General features: G+C 51.4%; 1 protein-coding gene across 3 annotated transcripts in view; it reads right to left on the reverse strand.

Moving 5' to 3' along the window:
* The window catches only part of KATNIP (katanin interacting protein), a 172,867-nt gene that overhangs the window by 37,598 nt on the left and 117,696 nt on the right, over positions 1–17,573 (reverse strand). For all 3 annotated transcript variants that reach the window (XR_009349240.1, XM_059154775.1, XM_059154774.1), the window contains exon 15: positions 10,836–10,973. Coding sequence is in view for 2 of the 3 variants with exons in the window: in XM_059154775.1 (XP_059010758.1) it covers positions 10,836–10,973 (138 nt within the window). In the remaining variant the exon portion in view is untranslated. The remainder of the gene's footprint in view (positions 1–10,835; positions 10,974–17,573) is intronic.

Below are 17,573 nucleotides of genomic sequence, written 5' to 3' on the forward strand. Positions count from 1 at the left end.
CCGAAGTGTGTTTGTCTACATTCCGCGGACAGCCTGGGGCACCGCCTGACCTCTAGCCGTCCGCCGCCCAGCTCCCTCCAAGAAGTCTGGCAGGGAGGAGACAAGGCAGGATGCAGGCTGCGGCATGGGGCCCGGCAGGTGGAACCTCAGGGCGTGATGGGGGGCGTGGGGATCCGGGAGGCTTGGGCCGTAGCTGATGGTGCTTCAATTATTGGGGGTTACAAGTATTTAAAAAAAAAAAAAAGTAAAAGGCCACATCACGTCACCCAGCCTTGGAGCAACTCTGCGAGGTGGGCGGGAGGGCCCGTCTTGCAGGGAAGATATTGAGGCTGAGCCTTCCTGGGGGCCGTGCGGCTGGTGCGTGGGGAGCCACTCTGACGGGCATCTCCCTTTGGGGCAAGCTAGACCCTGGGAAGGCCTGGCCCTGGGCAGGATCACCTGCCCTAGAAGGACCTCCAGCCTCCATTTCTAGCTTTCACGAAGTCCCTGTGGACCGGCTCTCTCCTATCCCCATCCTGGCTCTCTCCTCAGCCCCGGTGGCGGTGGCTTTGGGCCCTGGGTGGGGAGGGTGCACCCTTTCCTCAGCTTGCGGTGGATGGGAGCGTCCTTCCTTGTTCACACCCCGACTTCACTGTCCGTCTTTACAGTTGATGAGGACTCATGATGTTGAGACTGTCATGCATCTGTAACACGACAATACTAATACTATCTCCATCTACGTACTTTAGTCGACTTTGCAAAGCTGCTTTCTTCCTTGGCCTGGATGCCGAATGACCTAGCTCTCTTCCCTGGAGCACATGCAGCACCCGGGGAGGCCCTACTAAAGGCGTCCCACACTCTACAGGTTCTGGCTTGACCCAGGGGCTCTGGGCTGACGGGGAGGGGGTTCCTCCCAGATGGTAGGTTTACTGGGGGTAGGGAGCTTTGGGGATTGAGCTGCTGCTGCCTAGGACCCACCGTACAGGCTTCAGGACCTGGCTCAGGGGCCGACCTCTCCAGGAATCCCCTGGCCCTCCCCGTGTCCCCCTCCTCTGGTGGAATCGAGGGTCCTCCTCTGAGCTCTCAGAGCTGGGCTTACCAGCTGGAGCCTGTCCCTGCCTGGACAGAAGATCTTCAAGGACAGGCAACAGTCCTGTCCTAATTCCTATCTGTCTTGAGGCCTGGCTCTGGGAACGGAACGTGCTCCTTTCCTGGAGCACCTGAACTTGAATGTTTTATGGGGAGGAGACCTTAATGGCCTTTTACACGTCCCTGGGGGAAGAAGGGCAATGAAAATCACTTTTGTGATGAGGAAAGTCGGAAGGAGATGGTGAGATGCTGTGACATTTGACGAGCACCTACTACTGGCTGGGCTCTGGGCCAAGTACTCTGGGCCCCGATGTCGCAGGACCATAGGCGCGGATGGAACGTGACAGATTGGGTGACTAACTAGCGGCCCTACAGCTACATCTGGGCTGGGCTAGCTCCCGGAACAATTCATGTTTCCAAAACCAGTTGACAATTTCTAAACATTGAGAGCTTTCTGGCCTCTCTGGAACATTCAGGCCATCTGGCACCATGGGGCCAGGGCTGAGGGGCAGTGACCGCTGCCTCGATAGGCTCTCCGGTGACCATAGTCTCTACTGAAAGGCATGTGATAGGCCCCAGATGGCCTAGTAGTCATGTGACCACTGGTCAGCTGCTCTGCTGTCCCGTGTCTCAGTTTCTCTCTCTGTAGAATGGAGCTGATTATGCCATGCCCATCTCAGAGGACTGCTGGGTGGAATAAATGAGCAGATACATGCATAGCTCTTTGACTAGTGCTCTAGAAATGTAAGCTACTGTCACTGTCTTGTGCCCAGTCCACTGTCTGGACAATATGTCCTGGCCAAGTCTGGGTGCTTGGGACTAGTGTAGGCTGGAGACTCCACACTCCGCTAAGGCTGCAGCAATCCCTGTTCCGGGCAGAGGCTGGCAGCGGGCAGAGGAGGAATCCCAAGCCCCATAGGGTGGGTCCTAGACAGACTCTCGCTGCCCCTAGGCCAGGACTCCCCTAGATCTGGGCTGAGGCCCCAGAAAGCAATTCTTGCAATTTTGTTCAATCGAATACATAACACATGGGGGGTGGGGGCTTTTGGGGTCCTTGGTCTGTGTGGGATGCAGAAGAAGAAAGCAAGTTTCATCCTAAGGAGTTCATGACAGTCTGTATATTAACGGGTCACAAACTCAGACACTTGTAGTACCAGTGGTGGTGCTGGGGTGGGGGTGCGGGGCCTGTGCTGAGTGGGAGAACACACGCCCCCCCAGTCCAGAGGGAGCCCGGGGCCACTCAGCACCAGCTGGTGGACGCCACACTGAGATTGTTGCCAGTGCATCAAAAGCCAAGTTTCAAATGTTGTCAAGTGATCCCCAAGTTGGACAGCACTGTAAGGGCTGAGTGGGGCACACCCATGGGATGGCTTTGGCCAGGGGAGCACCAGTTTGGGGCATCGGAGGCTCAGGAAGCTGATGAACACCTAAGGAAGCGTGGGACTTGGTGCCTGGAAGGGTGTGGCTAGAGGCCACCCGAAGGGAGTGGGGCAGGCTAGGGGTGTGCAGGAGGCTTGGGTGCGAAGAGAAAAGGACCTCGATGTCCCCAAAGGCAGGGTCTATACTGAGCCAGGCTAGGCATTCCGGATTCTGGGAACAGCAGGAGCAAAGGCACAGCAGAGAGAACAGTTTTATGGGGAGCAGAAGGAGATACAAGTCGCACAGGGATGGAAGAGCCAGGGGGCCAGTTCGGGGGTCCGGGAGCGGTCCCCCCACCCACATGCATGCACATATACTGGAGAGGTGATGCGGCGTAACAATGTGTCTCTGTGTCAGGGAGACCAGTGGGGGTGGTGGGGACTGCGGTGCGGTGACTTGGCTCCCCCAGAGCTCCTGGCTGTGGATATGGCCTGGTGTCACCAGATCTTCATCTCTCAGTGAAGTCAAAAATCCATATTTTAACGCAAAATGTCCCAATGTTTAAAAGCTGGCAATTCAAAGAATTTTGCAAATGCCACACGAGCCGGCCGAAATGTGTCTGCGAGCTGCCTCTGGTTGGTGGGGGCATAGCCTCTATCACGGCCTTCTTGCCAGGATGCACCAGGACGAGCTACCAGGACCGTGTCCCTCCCCGGAGGCCCTCTGTGGCTCTGAGGCCCCTAGCCTGTCCCCAGCTCCTCCCCCAAAACTGCCCCGGCCCCAGGGAGCTGCGGTTTGCTTTTGATCGCCCTGGACCTCCCCGGACTGGGTGTGAGCTGGCGAGGGCAGACAGCGTGTCTGATTCTCGGCCCCAGCACAACAGTGAGTGTGGGGGATCGATAAGTCTTTGCTGATGAGACGGGGGGCCGAGCAGATGAGGGAGGGAAGCAGGCAGATGGGGCGCGGTCGGCTCAGGGTGGGGGGCGGTCAGCGGGCAGGAGGCGAGGGGAAGGAGCAGCTAGTCTGGAAGGAGACAGGTTTTGGCAATGGAAATACAGGACTTAGGGAAGACGGGCAGCGAGGGGCAGGGGGAGGAGAGAAGGATGCGCGCTGCAGGCGGGGGCGGACCTGCCTGGGCTTGGGTGGGTGAGGTTGGACGGTCAGTGCCTTGCTGGGCAGAGATGCCAAAGACAAGTGTCTCGGGCCAGGGTGGAAGCCTGGTTCAGAAGGTAAACGTGGGGGAAGGTTTAGATCTGGGAACTGGTGAATCAGTTCAACAGCTGTGACTTCTGTGTTCTTCCAAGAAAAAGAAAAAAAGACCTAGTTTAGATACCGTTTCTGCTACGCTCCCTTCTCACAGAGACGGCGCTTCAGTTTTCCACGGGGCGTCCGTCCTCCCCCACTTCCCTTCAGAGGGATAACATGAGCCTCACTCCAGGTTGCTGGGTCCTAGACCTGGGACTTTCGTGAGGACAATCTCTTTCTGCAAAGGCTGCTGAAATCATGTCCCCTGGTGGGCAGGACCTGGCTGAGGTGGGCAGGAGGCAGGAGATGGGGCGCCTACCCCCGAGGGGGTCTGGAATTGATCTAGACTGGCATCTGCAGAGTGGGTGAGCAGCCCTCCCTTACTCAGACATCTTGCCCAGCCCTGCTACTGCTCGTCCCGCTATAGTTCACACAACACAGTGCACGTGCCTCCACTTCCGTCCTGGTTCTGCATCTGTGCTCTCATTCCTGCTGGGAGCTGTCTGGTCCTGAACCCCAAACTACCCCTTGGATCCTGAACACCTTGTTGGTCCCCCTCTCCAAAGGCTGAATTCTCTGCTAGCATCTTCTTCCCCTGCTGGCAGGGGACCTGCTTCAAACCCGGGACTCCTGGGGCTCTCGAGGTTACCATGCCCCTAACCTCCTGAGTGTGGACTCTGGTCAGAGGTCACCACCCTCTGGTGATTGCCAGGGGCCGAGACGAAGCCTGGGGTCAACCCTTCAGAAAGACTCTCATGCACCTGGGTTGGTCTCCTTCCCACCAGCCACCCTGCTAAGATGCCACCGTGTTCCCCATGCCCGAGGCTGCCTAGACTCTGCCTCGGGGCACAGCCACCAGGCCACGCCAACTCAGCCCACCAAAGCCATTGCCACGGCTGGGCTTGGTTTATATCCCGATCCAAACAAACCGACCCTAAAGAAACAATTTTGAGACCATTAGGGATATCTGAACACGGACTGGATATTTGATGATTATTAGTGTATAATTAGTCATTACCGTCTGGTAGGGTCATGACATTGGGCTTATATGAAAGCAAATTCCTTATCTGTTAGAGAGGCCCACTAAAGAGTCTATGAGTGAAGTGGTGGGAGAGCTACAATCACGAGGGGGGGGCGGGGGGTAGATGAAACCGGAGGGGCAGGCTGTCCGTGACTGCGGGGCGGGTGAAGGGCGCATGCGCAGTCACTGAACTCATCTCTTTCCTTTGGCGTTTCTTTGACAATTCTCCCTCCTCTCCCAAACAGAGGCCTTGTTGAAATGCAAATATCGTCCTGGGATGCAGTGAGTCTCCCCGTGGTGCACCCTCTAAGCACCAGACCCTCATCCAAGCCACCATGACCCATAGCTAGGCTATGCTAGAAGCCTCCTTTGGGCACCACCCCCCCCCCCCCGCCCCGTTCCCTCTAATCCATTCTCCCAACGGCAGCCAGAGTGATCTTTTCAATTTCTCACTTAGACTATATTATCCCCTGCTCAAAACCCTCCAGTAATGACCCTAACAGCGGACACGTGTATAGAGCTCACGAAAGCCAGGAATCACTCTGAGCACTTTCCGTGTACTTAACTGAACAATAATTACCCCACTGTATGGATGAAGAAACCAAGGCACAGAGATGTGGAGTAACATGCCCAACATCACACAGCTAAGAAGAGGAGGAACCAGGATTTGCCCCACGGGATCTGGCTCTGATGCCTTTGCTCTGACCATTCCTCTATTCTGCCTCTCCAGGAATAAGATCTGAACCAGGGAGGGCCCTGGTTCCCCCCTATCTCTGGGACCTCCCTTCACACACTCCTTTGTTCACCAAGTGCTAAGCAAGTTCCTGCCTCAGGGCCTTGGCTCTGGCTCTGGCCCCTGATGGGAGGCCTCCCACCACTCAAAGCAGCCCAACCTCCTTCCCCCCCGGCCTCATTCCATTGCCTCACAGTCTCACCGTCAGAACTCTTAGCGCTACCTGAAATCAACATCATCCATTCATGTCCTTGTTTCCCTTCGCTGTGGACGCGGCCTCCTCTATTGGGCCACCGTGGCCGGTGAGCACCAAGAGCCGTGTGTCTAATACACAGTCACCAGCCCCTCCTGGTTGCTGGAGTTAACATTAAATGACATGTTGAGATGCAGTTTCTCATCAGGAGTGTTGGCAAGAGTGTAGACAAAAGGGGATCGTAGGCCTATTGGCAGGGCCATCTAGAAAGTGGAGCAGCCACTCTAGAAAACAGGATGGAGGTTCTGCAAAAAGGAAAGAGAGAACTATTATGCGATCCAGCGATTCTGCATCTGAATTGGTCTTTACGAAACAAAATCACTCTCTCCAAAAGGGATCTGCGTGCCCGTGTTTGCTGCAGCATTGTATTTACGACAGCCAAAACATGGAGACAACCCAAGTGGCCACCAGCAGACCAACAGATTAAAAAGATGTGGTATATCACAAAGTGGACTATTACTCAGCCATCAAAAAGGAGATCTCGCCATCTGCAAAGACACGGCTGGACCTTGGGTGCCCTATGCGAAGTGAAATAAGTCAGACAGGGAAAGACAAATATTGTTTGATCCCACTTACATGTGCAACTGGAAAACACCTGAACTCATGATCCAGAGAACAGACTGGGGTTTGCCAGAGGTGGGAAGTGGGAGGTGGGTGCGATGGGGGAGGCGTTCGAAAGGCGCCAACTTCCGGTTATGGGAGAAGTAAGCCCTGGGGATGTCCCGTACAGCATTGTAACTGTAGTCAACAATATCGTGTTGTATATTTGAAAGTTCCTGAGAAAGGCGGTCTTAAAAGTTCTCATCATAAGGAAAAAAATGTTCTGTAACTATGTGCACTGACAGAGGTTAACGAAACTCATTATGGTGATGATTCTGCCACACAGATATATGCCAAATCATTAGGTCGCGCACCAACAATGTCTAAGAATACAATCTTATATGTCAATTACAACTCAATGGAAAAATAATCAGAAAAATAAAATGCAGTTTCTCCACTGCACCAGCCACACCGCAAGTTCTCACCGGCACCTGTGGCTCATGGCTACCAAACTGGATGGGGCCGACATCATACAGTAGCGTCATCACAGAAAGTTCTACAGGACAGTGCTGGCTTAGACCATCACGGAGTATCACAGAGATACACACTGGGGAAATCTAACATCCATCCATCCATCCATCATCCATGCATTCATTCATTCATAAACTATTTAATGAGCAGCATTTCTGTATACGGACGATACCACTTGGCGCCTGTCCTGCCTCCCCCACTGTTGTGACCAGGCCAGTGAAGCATCTGCGTGGTTATGTTATGGGTAAAGATGGTGATAACTTGCCTGTTTTTACCAAAGATAGACTTGTTCCGAAGGAAAACAGAGACCATAGGGACCTCCCGAAAGCCCACTTCTTGGATGGGTTACTACACGCTCTAGTAGGGAGACTATTGGCTCCTTCCTCACAACAGATGTAGCTCGGCAGAGGAAGTGGTGCTGAGAAGAACTGACATCCTCACGTTCTCCTCCCAGCTGTGTCCCTCACAAGTCACTCGCCGGGCAAGTCACGCCATCCTAGGAGTACCGAAAAAATGTGACAGACGTATGATCACAGCCTCCTCCTGAGCCCGAGGCAGACATCACTGATCCACCACAACACCCTTCTCTTTAGGAACCAGAAGGAAGGTTCCAGATCCTTCTCAAGACGGCACTCCGGGCAGCCCCTTCCAAGCAGGGCTGACAAAAAAGACGCAGTCTCTCTGCCCCCAAGGAGCTCACTATTCTAAGTTCCAGCTTCTTCCCCGACAAGGTGGGGAGTGATGCCACCTTACAGGATTCCTGGGTGTTAACTGAGATGATTCATTTGTTGACTTATTTGTTCACGCATCAAACGTTGACCGAGTGCCTAATTGGGTGCCTCACGGCCACCTGGTGGACACAGCCCCAGGTAAACGGCAGCTGTGACGAGTACAGATGTCTGCGCGCTGCCTTCTGTTTGTCTGGGCGGCCGGATTCTGGTCCTCGGCCTCACTTCCCCGAAGTCCCTCCCCCTGAGCCCACCCACACTCACCACAGCGCCTAACGGGGGGTCGGTGGGGGTGGGGGGAGAAGGGAGCCCAGGGACGTTCGCCTGAGGACTTCGACGGGCAACATCGTCTTTTCCGATAAAAGAGCCTTCCCTTTTTCTAGCACCTTCCTTTCTTATGTTCTAAATAAGCCTTGGTCAGAATTGCTCCCCACCCCCCGTTTAACTTTTCTCCCTTGGAGTCCCATACACAAAACACTGTATTAACCAGCCGTGTCTAGCAGGCCGAGCTATATTTCCTATAAACTCTCATTTTATCTCCTCTAAAACACACAGTAATAGCATTCTCCGGAGAATATTAAATCAAACCAACCTGCCGCTGCATTTGTTTGCGCTTTCTGCCTCCGGTAAATTCTGGCAACAGATAGGTGTGCGTTACGTAAGCGGCGGCCCTGGGCAGGGACTGCAGTCCTCCGCACTCTGCTCCGTGTGTACAAATACCTCAGGACTCAGAGCCTGGCCGCCACGGCTCCCCGAAGCACCCCAACGACCCCCTGATGTCCTACTCCTCTTCTTTATTCTTAGCGCACAGGGAAGGCTGAGAGCAGGTTCAAGAAGAAAGGCGGGCCTGGCCATAAGGGATGAAGCTTATCTGCTTTGTAATCCAGCACATAAAATCCGCTTTTCTTGGCCAGAGACATCTATATTCAATGACAGGGCTGAGAGCTACAGGGCACGGGCTTGGGCAGCGAGCACTGTTTCATTGCTCCTTCTAGAAGATGCCGCCGACCACCTGCCAGGAAGTGTCCAGCCAGCTCGGGAATGAGCAAGCAGGGCCCTACCTGCAGAGTGCGCCTGTGGCTACACAGGGGTGGGGTCCTGCTAGGGCCTCAAGGGCAGCCCCTAAGCATACAGCTGGACCCCTGGAGAGTGGGGAGGGGGGCTGGGAGGGGGAGTCTGCGCAGGAAGAAGTATGGGTTGCAGGGCATGGGAAGGAGAAGGATCGGACTCCCCCGAACGTGATCCCCAGCTCTGCCCTGACCTTGTGTACCAGCCTGTGCAAATGCAGCAAATGCCAAATCTCTGTCTCTCATCTGGCTATCAAAAGGCATAAGATAAATTACTGGTGGGTTCTCGGGCAATGAACTCACTCCTTCATTTGATAACCACTTTGAATGAGCAGAGGCAGAGACAATGCAGGCCCTGCAAGAGACCATGGTGGTATGGGGGAGGCAGATGTCCATCCCGGTACAGGGTGACGGAACATATTCATGAAGTCCAGAAGCGGCACTGGAGTCAGGGGTCAGGGCAGGCTTCCTAGAGAAGCAATGTTTGGTTTTCTGGGAATTTGCAGCAGAGGCAGGCACCTGGAGCTGAGCCAGATGGGAGGGGCCAGGGCCGATCCGTTAACTCCCAGGCAGAGTGGTGGAGAGGCCAGCAGCTGACACTTTGTGGGGGTGTGTGGCCACAGCAGGGGATGGGGGCTGATGGTAGGGAGATGTGGGGCCTGGTGCCTGGGATTACGAGGCCCCGATGTCATGCTCGGGGGTTTGACCTGGATCGTCCAGGTCAAGGAAGGCCTTGGAGGGTGTGAAGCTGCAGAGAATCACGATCAGACCTCCCAGTGGCTACTGGAGATGAACTGGAGGGGCTGGGCCCTCCTCCTGGAATACACTTTTTCCTTTTCTGCGTCAGCTCTGTGCCACTGTCTCTTCCCACTGTGGCTCAGGTGTGTACTTCTTCTAGCACCTTCTCTGAGCTCACCCAGCCTGACGCAGGTTCCCTTTTTGCTGCAGGGGCTGCGGTCCAGACAGGCCAACTCCAGCCCAAACATGAGTTTGCTTTGGACTGTATGGCGGTTTCAAAAGAATTTAAATTAGCTGCCGACATTTACAAACCAGAAAGGCTCCTAACAAATTCCAGATTCCCAGCTCCCCAGGAATGTTCATCTAGCGGTTCTGGTTGGCATATGTATGTAGCAACCATTAGCTAAAGCTGACAAGTGGCCTTCCCTTTACCTGAAGCATGTGCTTACCTGTTTGCCACACTCCCCACCATGCCCTACTGTCTCTCTTGACAATACTGAAGCTGAGGACCAGTTCCCCTTGCTCATCTCCCTTGTATTACCACATCCCTGAGAACAAATTAGAAAAGAAAACAGAACAATTGTCCCCACACCTATCGAAAGAGGGGAAACAAGATAGGGTGAGGGGGGGGGTCCTGTCCTTCCTCACCCACTGAATTCCCTGCTGAATTCCAGGAGCTCCCATTTGAAACTCAAAGTCACCTCCACGGAGCCCTTCAGCACACTGCATCTTACTTTTACATTTACTTGTCTGCCAGCTTTCAGACAAGGCGTACCTCCAGGGCGGGGACTGTGTCTTTCATATCAGTGTTCTCCAAATTAATCGGGAAGCCCGCAGCACATGCGCTCAACAGTACACGTAGAATGAAGGAACAAGTGTAAATGAGAACACGAAGAAAAGTCCAGAGAAGGAAGAGAGGTTAAGCGCTCCAGTGTAGGGGTGTTGTGGGGGGTAGGAAGGAAGGCAGGGATTCTGAAACTGGGGGAACAGAAGAGTACAGAGGTTAAGAGCCTGGATGTTCAGAGTGGGGTCCCCACAACAGGAACACCGGCACCTCTGGGTGCAGAAACTCACGCCCTGCCCTCCACCCGCCGAATTAGAACCTGTGTTTTAGCAAGATCCCCGGTAAGCTGTCACAGATTAAATTTTGAGACACACTGGCTAAGTGAAGGCGCCGAGTCTGACTGTGTGGGTTCATTCTCACGGTGACGCTTACTGGCTGTGTGACTCTGGGCATGTTACATAACCTTTTTGTGGTTACCTAAGAAATCTTTCTGTTTCCTTATCTATCAAAACTGAGCCCTGGTTCCTATCCATCCAGTTTCCCCCAAGGGTGGCCTGATTTCACTTCCCAACCCTCAAGTTGCAGCTCTGCTCCCCGTAGCTCCGCCCACGCGGCATGAAATGCCCCACCGGGCACTGGCTGCACCCAGCAGGAAGGGCAGCGGGGCTTCTGCGAATGCACCTTGCAACTCCAGCACTCAGATGCCTGGACAGCGCCTAGGTGCGTCCATCCGCCACACCCCCACGGCGAGTCAGGGCCTGTACTTACGCCTTCCGCCGTCCAGTAATTCCAGACCTTGATCTTGGCTAGACTAAAGTCCTGCAGCTGTCTGGTGTTGCGGATAACAAAAAGGAGCTGGAGCGGTGGGTGGAAGGGGCACATCCACAAGGAAGGGTCTTTCATGCTCTGAAACACCAGGAAAGAGAGGGGTGTCATTAGTCCATTTCTTTTTCTCCCCAAAGTAAACGGGCTGAGGGCCAGGAGGCCAGGCCTCCCTTCTCTACAGAATCTAGGGTGAACTCTTAGACCTCGCCTGCCCTGACTGCACTTTGTGGCACAAAGCTGCCCCGTGGGCCTCTCTGCTCTGCCATTCAGACTGAATTTAAAATGCAGCAGGCTTTTATTTTAATCAATTTAATCAGCTTTGGGGAGAGAACTGGGGGCGGGGAACGGTGGAAAAAGAGGGTGAGCAAAGAGCCGTCACTTGGGTTATCTCATTAACCTGGCAAGCAGAGTCTGGTTTTCTTTTACAAAACCCTGTGGTATTTTAAAAATGCAAAAATAAAAAAAAAAAATTTAAAGAAGAAAAGAAAGAAACTGGAGCAGGCCTTGGGACAGGGTTGTGGCACCGAGCCCCAGCAATTGCTCTCCTCCCCGGCAGGGTTTCGAAGACTCAGGACCCCTGAGTGTGGTTCACGTCCACCGGCCAGGCTACTCTCAAGGCCAGAGGGGCAGAGGAGTGGGGAAACCCCACTGTTGCAACTGCTTGTGCCCTCAAGATTCCACATTGTGGGGGCTTTAGGTAGAGGTGGAAAAAGCCAGATTCAGAGACTTTACTCAGCTCCAGCAACTTCCTGTCCAGAGAACAGCTGCTGCCAAACATCTCCCACCAGGCTCAGCCTCAGGGCCTTTGCACAGGCTGGGCCTCTCCTTGCAATATGCTTCCAGCCTCCCCCACTGGGGAAATTCAGCAGAAATATGCTATTGCCCCCACTGTCACCCCTTCCCTGATACCACTTCTCTGTCCTCCAGGTTCCCACGATTCCTTGCACTGACTGAGCCTAGCATTTCCTCAGTGTCCCTCAACTACCTGTTTTCCAGTCCAGGTCACCCCTCCAACACACTTGGCTTTGCGCTCTGGAAGGGAATTGGCTATGTCTAACTCATTCCAGAACCCTGCATGTTCAGCACAGTTTCTTGGCACATGATAGAAGCCACAGCATCTTTGTTGAATGAATAAATGATGGAATGAATGACTGATTGCTATTTACCTCCTAATGGCTGTCCCTTTGTGGGAAGTTTAGAGAAGAGGCTGCAAACTGATCTGGCCTGCAGGCCGATTTTGTTTGGCTCGTGACATATTAAAAACACATGGTTGGCCACATTTAACGAGGGGGAAATTTCCCTTCCCCTCCCAGAACTAGGGTTTTGCTTGGTGTAGACATGGAGAACACAGCCCCAATGGGCCCCTGGTGACTGCTGGCTGGAGCCAGTGGGGTGGTGGGGACGGTCGCTGGCGCCCCAGTCCCCACCATTCCCTACTGTTCTACACTCCACTGTCTTCCCAGGATATGCCTCTGTCTGGCCCCTGCAGGCGTCTGAGGCTTGGGTCTCTGCTTTTAGAGGCTGAGAGTAGCAGTGAGGTAACCACAGCATCTCTGACATGGGCTGGAGTTGTCCCTTTCACCTAAAGGCAGCATCACTGTATATTTGAGAAGGTCTCAACTGGACGGCCAGCTACTTGACAGAGCCAGGAAAGGAGGAGATTGGCTGGCTTGGGGCGGGGGGCGGGTTCTGCCCGGGCCCAGTCGCCAGCTGCGGGAGAGAACAAAGGGGGCTTGTTTCAGCGACAATGGTGCCTTTCAGGAGGGAGGCGCCTACTTTTGTTAAGGGAGAGAGAGGAGTTCAAGGGGTTCTGACTTCTTCTGGCCAAGTTTCTCAAGCTCTGCAGGAACTTTGAGTGCTCTGGGCAGCTGCAAGGGGTCAAGACAGCACAGCTCAAAATCCACTGGGTGCCCCTCATGCCTTCCCCAAGTCAGGGCCTAAATTGGGTCACTGTGGCTGCCTGACAAAGGAAGAGTCTGAAGGCTGAGACTCGGACGCAGGCGAGGGGACCGTAATTGATTTCCCATCACATCTCTGTCAGCAGGAGGGATACCAGGAGGACTAAGTGGGAATCATGGTGTTCAAAGTCAAAGAACATTAACCTGTGGGTAACTCAGGGCCTCATTAGCAGACGGGAGTCTCTAAGAAAAAGGCTGATGGGAAGCCGCTGAGGGCTGACCAGGGCGTACTGAGCAAACAGCAGGAGCCAAGCCAGCGGGCCGGGCGTCCGCTACGCCTGCTCATCGCAGAGACGGCAGAATGAGAATCTGCTGCCGCCGTGACCGCCCTGGGTTTTCTCAAAGCCCTGGGAAGGACCAGCGCTGCAACCCGTGTCCTGGAAGGAAGACCAGAGCCATGCAGCAAGGGGTGTGGCCGGCCACAGCGGTGGAGTCCGGATTCACACCCATTTTCATTCATTAACTCATTCTGTCTTAGTGTGGATTCACCAACCCCCACCCCCCCACCCCCCAAGCAGACCCTGAGGCCAGGATCTGATCGTGGGGAGATTGTGCGGGGAGATTGTGCGGACACCAAAGGAAACCGCAGTTGGGAGGGCGGGGGGGGGGGGGGGGAGGGCGAACAGGCATTCCACAAAGAGTGTGTTACCCGGCGGCCCCTCCTGCGGCATCTGGAGCTTGGTGCCACCGGGGAATGTGGGAGCCAGAGCAGAACACGCCTCAGAGCAAGGCCACCCTCGGGACAAGGGAGCTGGGGTAGTCACACCCCAATTCCCACCAGTGTAGGTGGAGGGCGGCTCCTGGGGGCTCAATCCCCCCCCCCCAGTCTGGGTCTGCTTCATGGGAGGGAAAATGGGCCCCCGGGGCCGGAAAGACAATCCTCCATCAGAGAAATATAGAGGCAGGCGCACACACACGGAGGAAGGACCAGGGACTGGGGAGGCATCGACATCTGTTACCCACTCGCCCAATATAAACCCCCTCGTGCAGGAGCCACATGCAAGGGTAGGCGGCGAAGCCCCGCCCACCAGGTCCCAGCTCTGCACCAGCTGGGGAAACAAACAAGTAAAATTGCCAAGAAAAAAAAAATCAGTCAGGGATACACTGGACAAAGAAAATAAGAGAGAATTATTCATGGCCAATGGAAGGGCATTTTTTTAGAACAGATGGTCAGGGTAGGCCTCTTGCTGGAGGTCCCTAATTCCTAACAAAGGTGCTTTCCTCTTGCAGAATTAACCCAATGACGCAGATCCACGCCCTCGGGCAGATGCTGGATTGCCCACAGAAGTAGCCCCAATTTAATAAATTACCGTAATCAAAAAGCAACAAGCTACTGATACACACACCAGTTTGGATGGATGTCAAGGGCATTATACCAAGCGGAAAGAGCCGGTCTCGGAAAGGTTACAGGCAATAGGATTCCATTTATATAGCATTCTTGAAGTGACAAAAAGCACAGAGAACAGATCAGTGGTTGCCAATGTCAGGGACGGGTGTGAGGAGGTGTGGCTATAAAGGGCTGCGCGAGGGACTTCCTTTGTGGTGATGGAACTGTCGCTGTGTATCTTGGTGTAGTCGTGGTTACATGAATCTACGTGTGATAAAATTGCCTAGAACTCACACACACACACACACACACACACACACACAAATGCGTGTATGAAGATCTGCACATGATACATCAGTTTTCTGGTTTTGATAATGTACTATGGTTACACAGGATGTCAGCGATTATCGACGCTGGGCAAGGACACATGGGACCTCTCTATACTTCTGTTAGTTGAGATATCATTCACATCTATCAAATGACCACTTTCAAGCATGCAACTCGGTGTTTTTGTTGTTCTTTAGTATGTTCCAAGGCTGTGCAATCATCACCACTATCTTTTTCTGGCATATATATTTTTTTACCGCCCTAAAAAGGAACCCCATACCTTTTAGCAGTCATTCCCCACTCCTGCCTTCCCCAGCCTCTGGCAACCACGGGATCTATTTTCTGGTTCTATGAAGTGCCTGTTCTGGACACTGCCTATGAATGGAATCGTATTAAAATGGTCTTCTGTGTCTGGTTTCTTTCACGCAGTGCCCTGCTTTCAAGATTCACCTGTGATGTAGCAGATGTCGGCGCTCCATTCCTCTTCAGAGCTGAGTACTATTTCACTGCATGGCTACAGCACGTTTTCTTTATCGGCCCTTGGGCCCGTAGCTATTAGGGTCATTGCCACCTAGCGGCAATTATGAATGATACCACAGTGGACATCAATGTATGTGCTTTTGTGGGAACACATTTTCAGTTCCCTTGGGTCTGTACCCAGGAGTGAAATTGCTGGGTCATGTGGTAACTCTACATTTAACTTCTGGAGAAACAGCCAAACTACGGTCCGCAATGGCCGCCCCATTTTTCTTTTCTGTTCCCACTGGGAAGGTAGGCTTTTCCCACGATTGTCAATGCTGTTATTTTCTTCCTTTTCAAAAGCAGTAACACCTTTGTGGGTGTCAAGTGATCTCTCTCTGTGGTTTTGATTTGCATTTCCCTGATGATGAAGGATGTTGAACACATTTCCATCTGTTTCTTGGCCATGTATGTCTTCTTTGGAGGAAAGTCTATGCAGAGTACCTTGGCCATATTTTCTTTAAGGTGTTGGGTCATTTTGCTGTTGAGTTTAAGACTTCTTTTCTTCACGTATTCTGGATGATATCAGAATATACGATTTGCAAATATTTCCTCCCATTTCATAAGCTGGTGTTGGGTCCTTTTGTTGTTAAGAGTTCTTTTCTTCACGTATTCTGGATGATAGACCCTTATCAGATATATGATTTGCAAATATTTTCTCCCATTTTGTAAGCTTTTCACTATCTTGATGAATGTCCTTTGATGTAAAAGTGTTTTAAATTTTGATGAAGTCTGAATTATCTATTTTTTCTTGTGTTGCTTGTGCTTTGGATATCATATCTGAGACCTCATTGAAAACCTCAAGGCTACAAAGATTTATATCTATGTCTCTTTTAAGAGTTTTACAGCCTTTGATCCATTGAGCTAGCTTTGGTAGACAATGTTAGGGTACAAATCCAACTTCATTCTTTTATGTGCAGAAATCCTGTTGTCCCACTACCATCTGCTAAAAAAAAAAATGACTTTTTTATCCAACTATAGTATTGGCATCCTTGTTGAAACTCAATTGACTGTAGATGTAAGGGTCTATTTCTCCATCAATTCTATTCCACTGATCTCTCTAACCCTATGCCAGTACCATACAATCCCAATTACCAAAGATTAGTAGTAAGTCGTGAAATTGGAAGTGTGAGTCTTCCAATTTTGTTCTTTCTGACATTGTTTTAGCTATTCTGGCTTCCTTAAACTTCCATATGTATTTTAAGATCAGCTTAACAATTTCCACAAAATAGGCAGCTGGAATCTTGATAAGAGTGCATTAAATCTGTAGATAATTTGGGGAGCACGGCCACATCAATAGTATTAATTCTTCCAATCCATGAACATGGAATATCTTTTCATTTATTTGGTCTTCCTCAATCCCCACCAACAATATTTTGTATTTTTCAATGTATAAGTCTTTCACTTATTTGGTGAAATTTATTCTTTTTTTTTTTTTAAAGATTTTATTTATTTATTTGACAGACAGAGATCACAAGTAGGCACAGAGGCAGGCAGAGAGAGGAAGGGAAGCAGGCTCCCTGCTGAGCAGAGAGCCTGATTCGGGGTTCAATTCCAGGACCCTGGGATCATGACCTGAGCCGAAGGCAGAGGCTTTAACCCACTGAGCCACCCAGGCGCCCCGTGGTGAAATTTATTCTTAAGTATCTTATTCTTTTTTAAATTTAAATTGGTACAGCCACTGTGGAAAACATATGGAAGTTCCTCAAGAAGTTAAAAATAGGGCTACCTTAAGTATCTTACACTTTTTGCTGCTATTTTCAACAGATTTTTCCCCCTTAATTTCCTTTTCAGACTGTTCATTGCTAGGGTAGAGAAATACAACTGATTTTTTTTTTTTTTTTTTTTTTTTTTTTTTTTTTTTTTTTTGTATATTGGTCTTGCATCCTGTAAACTTGCTGAACTTGATTATACTTTATCAGTAATTTTTGTGGATTCTTTAGAGTTTTCTGTATATAAGATCGTATCACCCACAAATATAGTTTTACTTCTTCCTTTCTAACCTCTTATTTCCTTTGTTGCCAAACTGCCCTGGGGCGAATCTCCAGGACAAGCTTGGACAGAAAGGGAAAAAGCAGTCATTCTTGTCCTATTCCTGATCTTGGGGTGAAAGTCTGCATTCTTTCACCAGCACGACGATAGCTGTGGGTTTTCACGGATGCCCTCTATCTGGTTGAGAATGTTTCCTTCTATTCTTGGTTCATCTATGGTTTTCATCACAGAACGGTACTGAATTTTGTCGAATGCTTTTTCTGTATTCATTAAGAGTCACATGGTTATTTTTCCCCCATTCTATTAACATGTTGTATTACATTGATGGATTCTTGTATATTGAGCAATAAAACACGCATTCCTGGGGTCAACTCTACTAGGTTTCAGTGTATAAATCTTTCTATGAACTGGTAGATTTGGTTTGCTGATGTTTTGTCAAGGATTTTTATGTCTTATTCATAAGGGATTGTTGGTCTATAGTTTCCTGTTCTTGGGATGTCTTTGCCTGGTTTTTGTTGTCAGGGTAATACCAGCCTCATAGAATGAGTCTGGAAGTGT

Source organism: Mustela lutreola, chromosome 17 (assembly GCF_030435805.1).
Source record: "Mustela lutreola isolate mMusLut2 chromosome 17, mMusLut2.pri, whole genome shotgun sequence".
In the NCBI taxonomy this organism is placed as follows: domain Eukaryota; kingdom Metazoa; phylum Chordata; class Mammalia; order Carnivora; family Mustelidae; genus Mustela; species Mustela lutreola.